Source organism: Schistocerca nitens, chromosome 1 (assembly GCF_023898315.1).
Source record: "Schistocerca nitens isolate TAMUIC-IGC-003100 chromosome 1, iqSchNite1.1, whole genome shotgun sequence".
In the NCBI taxonomy this organism is placed as follows: domain Eukaryota; kingdom Metazoa; phylum Arthropoda; class Insecta; order Orthoptera; family Acrididae; genus Schistocerca; species Schistocerca nitens.
This window is the reverse complement of record NC_064614.1, coordinates 373,279,335-373,298,147: the sequence shown is the minus strand read 5'-3', so window position 1 is coordinate 373,298,147 and position 18,813 is coordinate 373,279,335. Positions and strand designations below refer to the sequence as shown.

General features: G+C 37.5%; 1 protein-coding gene across 3 annotated transcripts in view; it reads right to left on the bottom strand.

Annotated features, from left to right (window-relative positions):
• The window catches only part of LOC126248967 (serine protease svh-1-like), a 455,562-nt gene that overhangs the window by 47,981 nt on the left and 388,768 nt on the right, over positions 1-18,813 (bottom strand). For all 3 annotated transcript variants that reach the window (XM_049950539.1, XM_049950521.1, XM_049950530.1), the window contains 4 exons: positions 14,778-14,936; positions 13,883-14,032; positions 13,314-13,545; positions 13,026-13,205 (listed from right to left, as the gene is read on the bottom strand). In XM_049950539.1, coding sequence (XP_049806496.1) covers positions 13,026-13,205; positions 13,314-13,545; positions 13,883-14,032; positions 14,778-14,936 — 721 coding nt within the window. The remainder of the gene's footprint in view (positions 1-13,025; positions 13,206-13,313; positions 13,546-13,882; positions 14,033-14,777; positions 14,937-18,813) is intronic.

The window sequence follows — 18,813 nt, the reverse complement described above, 5'->3', positions numbered from 1 at the left end:
GGTAAGATAGATACTGCCTACAGGAAAATTAAAGAGACCTTTGGAGAAAGGAGAACCACTTGCATGAATATCAAGAGCTTTGGTGGAAACCCAGTTCTAAGCAAAGAGTGGGAAAGCAGAAAGGTGGAAGGAGTATATAGAGGGTTTATACAAGGGCGATATACTTGAGAACAATATTATGGAAATGGAAGAGGATGTAGATGAAGATGAAATGGGAGATATGATAGTGCGAGAAGAGTTTGACAGAGCACTGAAAGACCTGAGTCGAAACAAGGACCCCAGAGTAGACAACATTCCATTAGAATTACTGACGGCCTTGGGAGAGCAGGTCCTGACAAAACTCTACCATCTAATGAGCAAGATGTATGAGACAGGCGAAATACCCTCAGACTTCAAGAAGAATGTAATAATACCAATACCAAAGAAAGCAGGTGTTGACAGATGTGAAAATTACCAAACTATCAGTTTAATAAGTCACAGCTGCAAAATACTAATGGGAATTCTTTACAGACGAATGGAAAAACTAATAGAAGCCGACCTTGGGGAAGATCAGTTTGCATTCCGTAGAAATGTTGGAACATGTGAGGCAATACTGACCCTACGATTTATCTTAGAAGAAAGATTAAGGAAAGGCAAACCTACATTTCTAGCATTTGTAGACTTAGAGAAAGCTTTTGACAATGTTGATTGGAATACTCTCTTTCAAATTCTGAAGGTGGCAGGGGTAAAATACAGGGAGCAAAAGGCTATTTACAATTTGTACAGAAAGCAGATGGCAGTTATAAGAGTCAAGGGGTATGAAAGGGAAGCAGTGGTTGGGAAGGGAGTGAGACAGAGTTGTAGCTTATCCCCGATGTTATTCAATCTGTATATTGAGCAAGCAATAAAGGAAACAAAAGAAAAGTCCAGAGTAGGTAATAAAATCCATGGAGAAGAAATAAAAACTTTGAGGTTCGTCGATGACATTGTAATTCTGTCAGAGACAGCAAAGGACTTGGAAGAGCAGCTGAACGGAATGGACAGTGTCTTGAAAGGAGGATATAAGATGAACATCAACAAAAGCAAAATGAGGATAATGGAATGTAGTCGAATTAAGTCAGGTGATGCTGAGGGAATTAGATTAGGAAATGAGACACTTAAAGTAGTAAAGGAATTTTGCTATTTGGGGAACAAAATAACTGATGATGGTCAAATTAGAGAGGATATAAAATGTAGAATGGCAATGGCAAGGAAAGCGCTTCTGAATAAGATAGATTTGTTAACATCGAGTATAGATTTAAGTGTCGGGAAGTCGTTTCTGAAAGTATTTGTATGGAGTGTAGCCTACATGGCGAAACGTGGACGATAAATAGTTTAGACAAGAAGAGAATAGAAGCTTTCGAAATGTGGTGCTACAGAAGAATGCTGAAGATTAGATGGGTAGATCAAATTACTAATGAGGAGGTATTGAATAGAATTGGGGAGAAGAGGAGCTTGTGGCACAACTTGATTAGAAGAAGGGATCGGTTGGTAGGACATGTTCTGAGACATCGAGGGATCACAAATTTAGTATTGGAGGGCAGCGTGGAGGGTAAAAATCGTAGAGGGAGACCAAGACATGAATACACTAAGCAGATTCAGAAGGATGTAGGCTGCAGTAGGTACTGGGAGATAAAGAAGCTTGCACAGGATAGAGTAGCATGGAGAGCTGCATCAAACCAATCTCAGGACTGAAGACCGCAACAACAATGTCCTCTTGGGTAGGCACCTGCCAGATTCGTTCTTCTTGCGAAGCGGACACTCGCTGAATTAGTTCTGCTTTCAATTGGTCGTAGCTGTTCGTACCCAGTGGGCTAATTATGATGTCTTGAACCTCAGCAGCGTACTGTTGATCTAGTTGGATGACCACTAGTATGAATTTTATGGCATCGACCGTGATACCTGCATAAAAAATTTGCTTCAACTTGCACAAACCAGAGGAATGGATTGCACGGCCAGAAGGGTGGTAGTGGCACCGCTAGATGTACCACACAAGTATTTGTTGGCTCTGTTGGATTCGCCACCATCTCAATTTCTTGCAAGGACTTCTCGCAAATTCTGTGTGCATGCAGGAGATTTTGACAGGGTCACCATCTTGTTGGTACCGGTTTGAATTATCGCGATTGACAGTTTAACATCTGCGTGTCTTTGTAGGCTGAATAAGGAAAGTAGGCTTGACTCAGCTTGATGTAACAATTTATTAACGAAGCCCTACTGGTAGAACAGACCATGATACACTGCAATCAATAACTCCTGTGAAGGTGTGAGAAATGTTGAGTACAGTAAATTATTCCGTATCTAACACTTGGATTCATGCTTCTTGTCAAGGAGTAGGATGTGGAACAGAAATCAACAATCAAAGAGTAAATGACAACAAATGTCGCTTGCGTATAGCGTCTATTGCGTGTAGCGGGAAAGTTTCGTGGTACTGTACTTGCAAAAACCGACACATGTCATGACGCTGGATGATGACAGAAGATACCACAGTCAACATAATTCATTCTCATCCTCTCCTTCAATGATGAAATATTTTAGTGATCCAATACTTACAGCCATCATACTGCAAATGATATTGTAATATTTCCTGTATTAGTGATGGAGGAATGTAATACATATATTTATATTTAAACTTACATTTCTCCATGACTAATACAGGTAATATTACAATATCATTTTTCAACATGATACCTATAAGTATTTGCAGCAATTATGATGCTGCAATATATGGCATAATACACACTGCTTTGGAAACTAAGCACAGAAGGCCAAACTCATCACATTGCTGAAGGAGAGACTACAAGTTTACAAAAAAATCTATAATATATATATTGAACTTGAGAGGAAATTTACCTGTAATGACAACATTCGTCAAATTCATACATTAACTGAAATAATGCAAGGGAACATTGTCCTTATTCTGAAAGAACAGATCAGATGATTAGTTTACAAATAAAAAGCTGAAGTCAAATTACAATATGTGAAAAACAAGAACATTTTACTAATGCCAAGGACTGTTTAGAGTCCCCAAGACAGTTTATCAAAGATTGTGAATGCAGCAGAAAAATCAGTTTGGATGGGAACCCTATACAAAATGTTCAAATACATCACTGTGCTGCTATGCGTATGCATTCGTTCATTACAATACTTCACTAATAATATCCTGAAAAGTATCCATAGTAACAGCAATCATCACTCTGAACAAACATCACAATGTTGTTTGTCAGCATTCCATTGATGAACATTTGTATTTTATGTGTCCCTAGTTCCTGCGTACATGAGTGTGATTTGGGTCTTATCTCTAATGACTGGGCCTTTGGGCAGATTAAAAATGCAAGGATGTCTTCCCATCAATATCTCAGCAGAGTAGTGTTGTACAACTGAATAAAAAATAATGATGCTTATAACAGAAACCTATTGTAAATACATTATGTGAAGCATTGCCTCTTAGCTTGAATAGTTTATGCAGTATGATTCTCGGACTGACAAGCAGACGACGACTTCTGGAAATAATGATGTGGTACACTTGCCAGGAACCTTGAATTACACATGGGCATTAGTAATGAAGGGAGATGAGACTTGTTAGAACCTAAAACAGGGTGTATATGCAGACGAGGAAAAAAAATCACGGATTTTTCCTGGATTTCCCAGTTAAAAATACATTTTCTCTCAGATGAAAACACATTTTTCTGTGTTACGTGACAGTGTACTTTTCCTTGGAACTGTAAAACTTATCAGTCTTTGAGTGGTTGTGCTTTTATACACCAGTGTAGAATTTTCCCGCATTTTGGAAAAGGGAACTCAGGGTAAAAAGCATGTTTTGGAAAAATGTTTGATGTGCGGCAACATGTTCACTGCATATTTTCGTATTACGAAAGTATAAATTTGAATTCCACCAAACACCACATGTTACTCTCCAAGGCATTGAAATCGAGATTGCAATGTGCTTTTGTAAGCCAGTCTTAGCTCATGTCACGTGATCTCACCATCCGATGACAGCGGATATTTAGAGCATAGGACACGTGATGTAATCGGCCAATAGCAGCATCACTGTTAAGTAGTGCGAACACACAAATAGAAAAAGTTAACAGTTTAAATTAATAAACACAGTGTTGCTACAAGAAAAGAAAAGCTTTCACATATAATATTGGTCTGGAAGGTTAATAAGCTGGAAGAGAACCAAAGCTTTCACATATAATGTTGATCTTTTTTGCGTTTGTTACATGTTAAGATACATCACACAAATGTGCCAGTAAAATATTTAACAACAATATAACTGACTTATTTTCTGGGCTCAAAATTATTCTAAATGGTTGTCTTCAAAGAGTTGATGTTTAAATGAGAGTCACATGATCTGTGATTTAAGAAATTCATCATACATTCGTGCACTTAGTTCATCTTCTGTAAAAGGGTATTTACTTTGAAAGTAATGCTTTTCAAACAACCATTCACAATATTTTCCCACGACCAGTTAGAAATAGGTTCATTTCAGCAATTGCCAGAGAGCGCCAGATAACAGGTGCCACTGCGCTTGCGATGACGCAGCCCTTATGTTCATATGTGTAAAACATTAAAAGGTTTTACATTATGTCATAAAAGAAACAAGACATTAGAGGATACTTTAAGAGCATCAGAATTTCATGAACCATACTAAAACACATTGTTTGGCTTGAAGTGCACATTCGTATGTCCAGATTTGGATATAAATTTTCTTGGAGTAGCAGTACTGTATTATCTCATGTTTGGTTCTTTATTACTGAAATACCATGCATGCCGGAAGATGAAAACGTGCACCTGAAATGCAGCAAACTGTTAAAGCTAGCCAATAGTGTGGACTTAAACATTTCATTTCAAATAAATTGACTGCCTCAGCGGAAAAGATTTATTAAAAGCCAAATTTCTTTAGCAAACCGACAATAATAACTTCATTGTTCTGCCAGGTGATTAATGCTTGACTGTCACAAAGGTCCAAATAAAATAAAATCTGAAACTAATAACATGTTTTAGCCTTCCATAATTATATGAATGTATTTTAATTGACTTGATAGCCTCCGGCCAAAGAAATCCGTTTTGTTTTCATTTGGCATGAGAGCAATAAATGAAGAGGAAACAGCAAAATCACTAAACATAAGCATGGGTCACATGGAGACTACCCACCTCCCGACCTAGAGCTCAGACCGCTCTGTGCATCAGCATTGGATCTACGATATTTCCGAACCAGGGCAATATTAGATAGTGCACACCCCCCCCCCCCCTCCCCCCACCATCTATCGAGTGCTTGAGGTAGGACACCAGAAATTAAAAAAAAAATCGACTTTTCAAAAATATGTTAATTTTGTAGTGCACATCTTTCTGAAGATATACTTATATGGATATGGTGTCTGTTCTTTCAGTCATGTCTGTTCTTTCAGTCATTGATGACCAGCAGCCATCTAGAACAAAATTAGAATTATATTAATACCTTCAGCTACTAACGGGCATTGATATATATCAACGGGGACAGGTGACAATGTGTGCTCCGACTGAGACTCGAACCTGGGATCTCCTGCTTACATGGCAGATGCTCTATCCATCTGAGCCACCAAGGGCACGGAGGATAGTGCGACTGCAGGGACTATCTCACGCATGCCTCCCACGAGACCCACATTCTCACCTTGTATGTCTACACACTACATTCATAGGGTCCCACCCCAACACACTCATTACTCGTGGAAGACATTCTTACCAAGTCCTGTAAGAGTTTGGGGAATATGTGTGCATCCGCACAGAAGAAGGAGGTCATGGCCGGTATTGCCAGAACTATATACTTATATGGATATGGTGTCTGTTCTTTCAGACAAGGCTTCTCTTCTGGTGTCTTGTTGTCTGTGTTCTTTTCTTTACTAGGTCTTATACTGACTTTTCAGCTGCAGAGACTATTTTTCTCAGGATGTCTTGAGTAAAATTTCATGTCTTGAAGCCCATTCTTTCTAATACCTTCCTCCTCCCAACGTTCCCATCATTAAATACAATAACTGCATCATAAGTTGCAATTCTGACAACTGTAGCAGATGCAAATTCAGATGCATCGTTTCCATATGAGTGAATTTAGAGACTCATTTGGATTTTGGGTTTTGCCATGAACACACTTTTTGAGAAGTGGAGAATTGGCCAGAAACCTGTAAGTGGGCTTGACAAGATCCAGAATACAAGTTGGAAACCTCTCCTTGTGAATGTAGGTGTTGTTATCCCTCTGAGCTTGTAGATATTTGCACTAGCTAATGTGGCACCGATGAATAGGGTGTTCATCTGTTGACAACACGTGGAAATATGTAGCCCATACTGCACTTTTCATGTCATTTACACTGGGTAGGTTCTGTCATAGCCTTGCCATAATACACTTGAAGAGAGTCTATCAGCTTCTTTGTGAGTCTGTTGTGTCCGCCAATGTTCTTTCCATGTTCAAACTTTTTGCTCTTCGTGTCACTGACAAGTTTCCTCAATCTTGAGCCCATTCTCTTCTGGATGTGACCTATGCATTCAAGTTTCACAACTGAAAGTTCTTCATAAGGTTTGCTTTCATTCACAGACTTCAATGCACTGGAGTCACCATCCCCAAGATATTTCACATATCTGACAACACGTTCCTTGACAGATCTCTTAAAAATAATTTGCACACCAGCTCCTTCCATTCCACCACTAGAACCAGAAAATGTTTTGCTGCAGTTATATCCTTTTACATCTTCTTCACATTCTCTACTAAGTGCACAGTTATGGCAGAATTTGTTCATAACTTGAACATCTAGTACCTTCCCTGTGTCAATACCTATGATACTTGGCACATCATATAAAGACTTATGCCCTCTTTTCATGAATGTACCATCACGTGACACAACAAGATCTGTTCTAACATGACCAGAATCATTCTCATCTAATGCGCCATTGTCTGCAAAAGCTTCTACTGTAGCTGCTATCATACTGTCCTCACACATGTCAGAAATTATGTTTTCCAGTACACAGTTTATTTGTGTAAATCTCAGACATGGCACTGGCATATTCATTATTCCATACAATAAATTTCCCCCTTCTCTCCCAACTCCAATGCACCTCAATCCATAGGTAAACCTCATATTAGCTTCATTGTACCAGTTTTTACATTTAGAAGTTTTGAATGAGATATCAGCATCGCACTTTTTGCACACAATATGCAGACTGGCTGCCAAGCCTACTCCCTTACTGTCATCTGTAATCTGAATGTTATCACTACCACGCGTCTTACAAACACAAGAAAATTTCACTGCTGCAGTCAATAATTCAAGGTCAATTCACCACTGTAGTATGCACCATTCACCTCACCAGTTTTTCGTTTGGAGCTGCTAGGAGACAAGTTCACATTTTCAGCAGATGTTCTTACTTCGGACGTAGCCTCATTGCAGTTTTGTCATTGTTTCTCATGTCTTCCATCCACTAACTTATTCAAACACAGTTTATCCAGTGTTTTATACACTCTTTGTGATCGTGGCATAACTGAATGAAGAAAGAATCGAACACTTGTATAAATCTCCGTCAATATCACAAGGCAAAAAAAGAACTGCTTCGTCATAAACAATGCTCCTAGTTTGTTATTGTTTATAAGATATGGAACTGAGTCAAAGATGATCTATAAAACCAAAGAGTATGCATCACGGCTTTCTAGATATACCCAGCACATATTTGGTTGAAAGTAATACACAGAATCGTTGTTCAATGAGCTGGTATTGAAGTGCTGCTTCAAACCATGGTTATGGCAGAGAGGCTGCGTCACACTTTAAATTAATTTTCAGACACTTCGGATGCGATTTCAGAATTGAAACTTTGGGAACTTATTGCCCATGAGTTGTACTAACAAATAAAAAATAAATCGAAAGTTGACATTTTTGGTCAATTTCATCAATGTCCCCCCTTAATGACCTTTTGTCTGTTAAATTTCCAGATGCTAAGCTTGTTTTGTTTGCAGATGATACAAACACTGCAATATGTAGCAACTCAAAGTACAGATCTAGAAATAGCTGCTAATCAAATTTTCACTGAAATTATTAAATGGTTTAGAGTTAATTCACTGTCATTAAAATTTGAAAAAACCCACTATATGCAGTTCAGAACCTGTAAGAGTCTTCCTTCCATCATGTGTATAACATATGAAGACATGCAGATCGAAGAGGTTGATAGTGTTAAATTTCTGGGATCACAACTTGATAATAAATTCAGTTGGGAAGGGCATACCACAGAATTGCTGAAGCGCCTAAATAAGTCTGTATTTGCGGTGAGAATGATTTCAGATGTAGGAGATATAAATATCCAAAAAATTGCTTCTTTGCTTACTTTCATTCTATCATATCATACGGGATCATATTCTAGGGTAACTCATCAAACTAAGCAAAAGTTTTTAGCATGCAAAATCATCTAATAAGACTCATTTATGGTGTAAATTCAAGAACATAATGTAGAATCCTTTTTAAGGAGCTCTGCATGCTAACCACTGCTTCTCAGTAAGTTTATTCCTTAATGAAATTTGTTGCAAGTAATATATCTATATTTCCATCCAGTAGCTCCGTACATAGTATCAATACTAGGAGCATTCTACATAAAGACCTAAGATCACTTACTTTGGTCCAAAAAGGGGTCCAATATTCAGGAACACATATTTGCAATAAATTTTGAGCAACCACTAAAAACTTGGTTTCAGATAAAACACAGTTTCAACAGAGTTTGAAAGACATTTTGATAGGCAACTCCTTGTACTCTATAGATGAATATCTTAAATAGGACTATTAGACTAGCTTAAGTAAAAAGTCTGGCGGTTTTCAGTTTTGACAGCACTTAATGACAAGTCAAGATTAGGTATTGTTGTGTGTGATAAATTTATTAAAGGCGTATTAATTCTGTAAATATTAGCAGTTCCAGTTTACTGTACTGTATTTACCTAGTTTGACGATCTCCTGACAAATGATCAGGGTAGTAAGTTGGTTGGTTGGTTTGGGGAAGGAGACCAGACAGCGTGGTCATCGGTCTCATCGGATTAGGGAAGGATTGGGAAGGAAGTCGGCCGTGCCCTTTCAGAGTAACCATCCCGGCATTTGCCTGGAGTGATTTAGGGAAATCACAGAAAACCTAAATCAGGATGGCCGGATGCGGGATTGAACCGTCGTCCTCCCGAATGCGAGTCCAGTGTAGGGTAGTAAGTATTATATTCAAATGCTTTATACTATATGTTACACTTTCTCACATGAAAGAATCTGACATGGAGAATCATCTCATGTTGGGTCTACAGAATGAAAACTGAATCTAAATCTAATCTAATCTACTCTCATCTCAAATGACCACCAGTTACTTAATTGTTAAGTACATTTGGAAATATGAGATTCACAATAAGTTACGATTTAGACTCCAGATGATTCTCTCAATTGAACACAACATCTCCATGTTGAATGATGGCTAAAATACTAAATTATGTCTTACACACACACACACACACACACACACACACACACACACACACACACAACACATGTGTGTGTGTGTGTGTGTGTTTGCTGCATGTCAGTAAACATTAACTGGGAAGTGAGTGATTGCACATGCTGAAAGCCAGTTTGAGTCTCTGACTTAAGATGTGTGTGTGTTATTTGCAGTTTCATTTTTGTGATATGTAATAGGAGTCAGCCTAAACAAATGCCAATCATGACATCTTTCATGTGACACCCAGTGCTGAAGAAAGGTGTCAGTCTGCTTTCCATTACAAACAAAATGGTTTTTAAAATGGAATTCTACAGACCTTCCCAATACAATGGTCTCAAATTAGTCTAGTGTGATATTCATTTCATTGATATGTATTAATAACAACAATAAACCATGAAGAATAACCAGCCTTCCAGCAGTGACAGAACCAACCTGGCATGTGCTGGTTGCTACGGCCATGCATAGGTGCTGCTGTAGTACTGGCTATTCTTCATGTTTTACCATCTCGGTTAGTACCAGTGTGCGATTTTCAGGGGGGGATGGGGGGGATTTCCCCCCCTCTGCATCAGACCATCCCCTCCTCTGGCTTTAGTTTATGTATCCCAACCTGGGATGTTTATTTCCCACGCACTGGAGTAAAACTTTACATAAAATGTAAATTTGTGGAGCTGAACACTGAAAGTTTTTAATAAGTCTTACTATTAACACTATTAATATGTTTCAGTTTTCTATCATCAGAATAAGTACAACTGTTCACAAATGTGCTTCTACGTTTTGAATTCCCCTCGTATATCTGTACCTGCATGTAGATGATTTTGTAAATAAGCTTTACCTATAATGTACTTTTAAAGATATAACAAGGGATGGCTTTTCTGATAATGCATACGTGTCAATAGTGAGTTTCGGCATTAACATTTATTTATAAATAGCTGTTTAACCATGCATAACACCACGGTCCAAGCTAGTAACATATATAATTCTACTAACCCCCTAAGACATCCCCCCCACTGGTAGAAGCACAAATCGCACCCTGGTTAGTACATATCGTTAAAATGAATATCACATTAGAATAAGTTGGGACCTTGTGTGTGTGTGTGTGTGTGTGTGTGTGTGTGTTCACTCACTCACTCACTCACTCACTCTCTCTATCTATCTCAGAATGCCATCAATGGTGTTCACATGTTCAACACAGTCTCAGGCATTTGTGGTTAATGAAACAGCCTATGTGCCACCACCCCATCTCACAGCATATGACAATAAACCACTGACACAGACATTTTCACATAGGGTTCCGGAGCTGAGACAACACTGTGGATTGAGCTGCAAACAGAGTGCAAGACAACTATCATCCAATGTTGTAGTCACATTACATTTCTGACTAATTGCTTGTTACTGAATACAAACATCATCTATCCACCAGTCCCACACATGCATCACTGTCAAATGAGCATAACCTGTATAACTGAATATCATGTTACAAGAAACCAATTTCCTGGAGGCTGATTATTTTATCTTGTCCAAACTTGTTACCACACCTGTATTGACACTTATTCAAAAGAAGCTGGACTGAAATGCAAGATAATTTTTTCCACAGTATTATCATCATGAACCAAAAATGAAATGGATGCCTGAACAGGGGAAATAGTCATCCACCAATCAAGACTAAAACACAACTCATTCAGGAAGATACTGCTTAGTTTGTTTTATGATTGTCACAGCATTTCCATAAGATGTATGGAGTCCAGAATTTTCCTGTGAAATGTTATCAAGATACTCTAAAAATCTGCTTCCAGATATGAAGCAATAGAGGCAAGGAATTATAGTGGAAAATTTCCAATCCTTCCAATAATCAGACAACTGTTACATCTGTTTCCATCCATATTACTATATCCTATATCTTAACTGAAGGCAGCATCTCTCTACTTAGGCTGTACTTATTTAAACCATTTCTTTTGTTATCTAACTAGTTTTGGCATTTACAACCCATTGTCAAGTGTTTAGTTCAAACAACAAATGAAAGTGGTAGCATATTTAGAAGTGCTTCCATTTATGTTAATTTACAAATTATACTAGAATATGAGTTTTACAGATACAGGTGCACTTAAGTGCACCATGAAAAGTACAATTTGTAAATGAAATTGAACCACAGCACATGATACGAATACAATGCCACTTTCATGTGCAAGACACCTTCTTCAAGCTAAATACTCAACAAGGACTTAAAAACCTGGGACTAGTCATGTATCAAAGTAAAGCAAAGCAAGCAAACAAGGCTACGTGTGCTGGCCCAGACAGGCCTCTCCAGATCAACTGCTGCCATGTCATCCTATGCCAGTGGATCATTTGGATGCAGTATGGAGGGGCATGGGTTCAGAACACAGCTCTTCTGGGCATTGTTGGCCTTCTTGAGCTTCAAGCCACCATTTCTCACTCACATAGCTACTCTGTTGGCACCATGAGGCTCAGTGCACCCTGTTCATGTCTTACCACTGAGGAAAAATCCATGGCAGTACCGGTAATCATACACGGACCTTCCACACAGCAGTCAGACACACTGACCACTAAGCTACAGTGGCAGAATGTGTAACAAAGAAGAGGTCCAAATAAATACAGCCTATGTGGACAAATGATGGCTCATTTAATAATTTAATGAGTATGGTGACCATTACAAAAAGATCGTACCCCACTAGTGATACCCCCAAACAAGACACGCTTACTGACTGAATTACTGTTTCATCAGCAATAACATATAATATACAACTACAGTTCCCTATTAATTGTAAGAATATTAATATAATGGCTTTTTACTAGTCATTATCTTCACATATTAACTGTTATTATTTAAGATTAATTTTCAACTCTAATTTCTTGGACAGAAATTCTTTCCATCTTACATCTTACAAAAACTTACTCAACCTCTTCTATATTAAACAGCTTTTGCTTTATGTTTGTCTGCAAGCAAATGGCTGATAATGGCTACTACTGAAGCTAATGCACGTAGCACATGCAATGACTAGTAGCTAAAGATAAAAAACAGCATCAACTTCCTCCAGGCAGCAGCATTTCTTCCTTTAATGGCTAGTGTGTGATATCTAAAAACAAAGGTGATGTGACTTACCATACGAAAGCACTGGCAGGTCAATAGACACACAAACAAACACAATCATACACACAAAATTCTAGCTTTCACAATCAACGGTTGCTTCATCAGGAAAGAGGGAAGGAGAGGGAAAGATGAAAGGATGTGGGTTTTAAGGGAGAGGGTAAGGAGTCATTCCAATCCTGGGAGCGGAAAGACTTACCTTAGGGGGAAAAAAGGACAGGTATACACTCGCACACACACACATATCCAACCACACATACACAGACACAAGCAGACATGCCCTGAAATTCAATTCCGTATATATATATATATATATATATATATATATATATATGGTGGGTGATTCAAATGATTAAAAAACATATTCTCTTTTCCGAACATGTAAACACACACAAAGGTGAAGGTAAGAGTGTGTAATGTACATATCACCCACCTTCATTTAGACAAACTAGGGGCCCTCCTGAATCACCTTTACATGAATCTGCACCACCATCCAAGTACCCTGCACAGAACATTGCATCTGTAATTTTTCTATCACCATATACAAATGGTGCTCGACATGTCTCCTGTGATAATATTGGAACCCACGATGCTCTTAGTAGCCGGGAATGCCCTGAAATGCAATTTCGTAAAGAAAAAACAAGTCAAATATCGATTGTGTGCATCTAATTCTTAAACTGGTAAAATGGTAAAAGAATTTAACTGTTGTATAGAAATATACCTGATTTAGGGCTTCTAACAGAGCCCCATCCAGATATTGTACAGTTAAGCCCAGAAGGATAAGCTGAATTTGGCTCTGGAAGACATACTGGTTGAACCATGTCTCCTAACAAAATTCCCCTTGATTTAAGTTTCAGCAAAGCAATATCACTGTTAAGACGTAAACCTTTATTAAATCCTTCAGGAATATAAATTTCATCAATTAGTGCTTCTTGTTCTGCCTCGTCAAAAACCTGCAACATTAAGTATACAATTTCTAAACTGCCAGTCATTACTCTGTAACTGTGGAGGTGATATCACAAAACAAAACTGAAATTGAACTGAGCTAATATATAATCTGAATAAATTAAGATAACATGCAATAGATGCTAAAATCCAAAAGAGCAATAATAAAATGCATTTTTCTAACAGAGTAGGCTCCCTGAACACTCAGGAAAAAGCTCAAACCCGTCTTGTAATTATAAGGATGAATAATTGATCATGGGTGATGGCTAGGCTCATTATTTACAGGAGCAACTTCTGAGATATTCAGAGACTGAACTGGATCAAAATTTGGACTGATCTACATACCTCTGTGTCATAGTCACCAACTCGAACAAAGTATGCTACCTTCATAAAATCTTGAAGACAATGTGCAGCTGTCAAGATGTGTAGAGGGGAGATTATTACAGCGCCACACCAGTGAACTGATTTCATACTTGTGCGGACTCGTATACTTGCCTAAGATAAGAAATCACTACATTAATCAATAAAGAGAATAATTTAATGCATCACAATGTTAAGTACGAATAAATAGAAAATATTAATGATCTTTTATAATACAAATAACTAGATCTACATCCACTGAGAGCCTACATGACTGACAGTTGAAAAATTGAGTGTATCCTGAGATGAAAGATTTTAATGTGATGGTGGCTAGACATTATATGCACATTGTGCATTCACTGCTGTTATTAATCTTATTAAGAGTGAGATAAATGATAAAGTACCACCACAGTGACAACATCTGTACATTCAGCCACTACTATGGGATCCCATTTACTTAAGTTCTGTCTTGTAGTGACTGTCTGAGGTTGCCAACACCAACTGATGACCACTACCTAGGTAACCTGATCAGAATGTAACAGGATTGTGCACTGTGTTTTAAGAGGTAAATGGGAGGGCTGTGTTGACCCATTCTGTACTCCCATCATGTCTAAGCTCACACATATTTACAGACACGCACATGGTGCAACCCTCTCTCTCTCTCTCTCTCTCTCTCACTCACTCACTCACTCACTCACTCTCTCTTTGTCTCTCCATAACGACGAAGGTAAAATTCCCTAGCTTATGAATCTGTACATCAAAAGAAATATATAGTTACTTGTGAGACATCAAAAAGTCCATATTTTTTAATTACTTGACATTATTTTTAGCGATGTAAATCTTAGTTACTCTGTTTGCACTACTGCAATAGCACACTTACCTGCCAAGGATATGAACCTTTTTTCACAACAGAGCCAGTCAGTACTCTTGCCTCTGAAATTATGGCATCCACATAATTATTTATTCCTCTCATGCCACATTCGGTAGGTAGTATTTGTTCAGCAGTTGTTGTATATGTAATAGTAGTATTTTTTGAAGCCTATAAAATAGCAATTCAATGTGAAAATAATAAGAAACATAAAAATTAAAATTCGTTATCAAATTAATTTTTTCAAGATGCTACTAAAATGCATGAAAGCACTGACATTTGACAACATACTCAAAAATCGATAAAAAAGACAGAAAAAACTACTCACATGCACACACACGCACACACACACACACTCTCTCTCTCTCTCTCTCTCTCTCTCTCTCTCACACACACACACACACACACACACACACACACAGACATGAAAATTTGTACGTTGAACTGGAACCAGAGCAGCTGCAGAAAAATGTAAACATCAATGTTGGAGGGTTATGTATAATGGTGGGATGAGGCTTAAAGCACACAATATGCTATTGATGCTCCCACTAATTTGTGCCCTGTGATACATGAGAAACGCTAAAATATACAATGCAAAGCAGTAAATGATTTCAGAATGAGATTTTCACTCTGCAGCGGAGTGTGCGCTGATATGAAACTTCCTGGCAGATTAAAACTGTGTGTTGGACCAAGACTCGAACTCGAGACCTTTGCCTTTCACGGGCAAGTGCTCTACCAACTGAGCTACCCAAGCACAACTCACGCCCCTTCCTCACAGCTTCACTTCTGCCAGTACCTCGTCTCCTACCTTCCAAATTTCACAGAAGGTCTCCTGCGAACCTTGCAAAACTAGCACTCCTGGAAGAGAGAGGTACTGACAGAAGTGAAGCTGTGAGGACGGGGCATGAGTCATGCTTGGGTAGCTCAGATGGTAGAGCACTTGCTGCGAAAGGCAAAGGTCCCGAGTTTGAGTCTCGGTCTGGCACAGAGTTTTAATCTGCCAGGAAGTTTCAGTAAATGGTTTGTCTCTAATGCACATTTAGAGACTTTTTATGTGATACATCAATGATCTGTTAAATACATGGGTAAAGCTGATGATTTTTCTAATTCTTTGTATTTATCTGTGTTGCCCATTTCTTGGCATCACAGTGTTATGCTTAAAATTTCTGTGCTAGCATTATACATATGCTACCAATGAAGAGTTGCCTCATTGAGTCTTCATTTGGCCAATGGATTAAATCATTAAGTCTACAAGATTATCCAATAGATACAGGATAGTTCAGTTTTATTACAATAAGATAAATAAAAGTCTGTGGTAGAGGAAATATTTATAAAATTTACATGCATAATAAAAAATAAAATAACTGTAAGCTATAATATACAGAGTCGTCTGATTTTCAACATGCCTATCCTTAAATATTATACATAAGTGATATACAGGCAAATAAAACTTATGAATGTAAAACCTCAAAACTTTGTTTCTGGAAATTCTGCAACATAGAATAGGCAATGACGTAATAAATGTTTGTCTGGCTTTCATTTCTATTGTTGAAGTTTTGTTGGAAGATGTTTTTCTAAATCCTTGTATTTATCACTGCTGCCCATTTCTTGGCTTTAGAGAGTTATGTTGAAGATTTTTGTGGTAGTGGCATATGTGCTGTAGTGTGGACACAGTAAGAAGGCAGACATTAGCAAGTGACTTAAGACTACATGAGGAATGTGGAGCAGTGTGAAGGGACAAGCCCCATCTCCCTCTCAGAGGGCTGGTAGTCCACAACCTATTAAATGTTTTCACGAAAGTAAAACTAATACATGGTCATAGGGTTCACCATTCCCTTCTAAAATTTTGGGAGTCGCTGCCAAAGCCCACAATAGATCAAGATTAGTCTCTTCACTCATTTAAAAATAAGACATGAAAACAATAAGCAACAAACAGCTCTGAGCAAAGTTGAGTACACAAAGCATTTGGTAACGGCTACTCTGAAACTACTTGTTGAGGTGAGCAGAGTCATAATGAGGTATTTCAGGTTCAACCTCTACAGGTATATTATGCAATCAGTTCAAAACATTCTCACCTACAACTGATGCAACGTACCATAATGTCTGTATTATATTTCAGATTGCATGTTTTGATTCCTCTTCAGTATCATTGTGTGCCCTTATTTCATTGTGTGTCAAGATTTATAAGTAATTTTTGTTTCTTATCTAATAGGAATGGTGTTTATTGTGTAGGGTTTTAAGTTTTGGCCTATGCAACAGTGCAAATTATCTATATACATAGCTATACTGGGGGGGGGGGGGGGGGGGGTTCAAAGTTGGAGAAACATTTTGAACTATTTGAAAAGTATCCTATTGTACTCGTGTATATTTTGTAATGAAAGTATTTTAACTGCTTGTTTCTGTAACTGAAAGTGCCATTTGTAACAAAGCTTCCATTTGTCTGTAAATAAAAACCTTGCAGGGTGAGAAATTTAGTTATATACTTCTTGAAACAACAGCTCTTTGCTATTTTTCAACATAGTCACCATTTAAATTTAAGCATTGTTACAGAGTTTCACTAATTTACAAAACCCATCTTCATAAAATTCTGCCACCTGAATGCATAGCCAATCTTTCACAGCATTTTGAAGTGCTGTAATGCAAGTCATGTCTTCATGTGAACGAAGAGATGAAAATCACTTGGTGCCAAGTCTGGGATGTATGGGAGATGATTAAAAACATCATATTTGAATTGCTTCAAAATCTCTAGAGTTTTCTGGGCACAGTGACGATGAGCATTGTCATGCAAAATACAACACCAGATGTAAGCATATCACTAAGTCTGTTTTGAATGGCTCACTAAAGTTTTTGCAGAGTTTCACAGTAGACATCTGAAGTGACAGTCACACCACATTCCATAAATTCACCTAACGAAACTTCCTCACCATCCCAAAAAACTGTAGCCATAACCTTCCTCAATGACAAAGTTTATTGAGATTTCTTTGGCTTGCATGGAGAATTGTTATGGCAACCAAACCAAGAATTATTCTTAACAAAATCTTCTGTCAGTTCTTGGTAGTACAACATTATAATAAATGAAAAGAACCATTTTGATTTTGTTCTACAATATTACTTTTATTGTGTTAACTGGTTTTCGGCTTACAAGGCCATCTTCAGACGTTTACTGAGTATTGTCACCAAAGAAGTTACAATGTTTGCAAACAACATTGGAAGAGAAGTAACATGTCCAGACTGAGCAGAAACATACAGTAAGTAACATCTTTGACAGTGTGGAGATAATATAATGAAAAAGTAAAAAATTGAAAAGTAAATAAATAAAAATGGAGTAAATAAATAAAAATGGAGTAGACCGGAAAAACTTTAACACAGAATAGGAACAGCATGCCTACATAACAGTTTCTATTAATAAACAAAACTAATAAAATAAAATAAAGTTAGTACTTGACAAGGCTGCATCAGGAGGTATAAAACATGGAGAGTGATACACAAGCCAATTAAAAGAAGAAACAATTATCAGTGTAACTACAAAATGCATAAGGAACTTAAGCAATATCAATAAGATAAACAGAAATAAATAAATACAGGAAAGTGGAGGAGTCTGAGGGAACATACAATAAATGCAATCTTTGAGAGTGTGGTGGTACTCCATTTCAACATTAACATTATATTCAATACTATGGATAGGTAACAGTTTGCATTAAATAAATGAACAGAGTAAAATATAAACAATATTTGATGAAACAACTTACTGTATGATCCCACAAACGCCTCCATTTTCCTGTGTTTATTTATTTCTGTTTATCTTATTGATATTACTTAAGTTCTTTATGTATTCTGTAGTTACATTGATAATTGTTTCTTCTTTTAATTGGTTTGTGTTACACTTTAAAAAGTTTTTCCTGTTTATTCCATTTTTATTTATTTACTGTTCAAATTTTTTTTTTTAATTTTTCATTGCATTACGACCACACTGTCAAAGATGTTACTTACTGTATGTTTCAGCTCAGTCTAGACGTGTTACTCCTCTTCCAATGTTGTTTGCAAACAT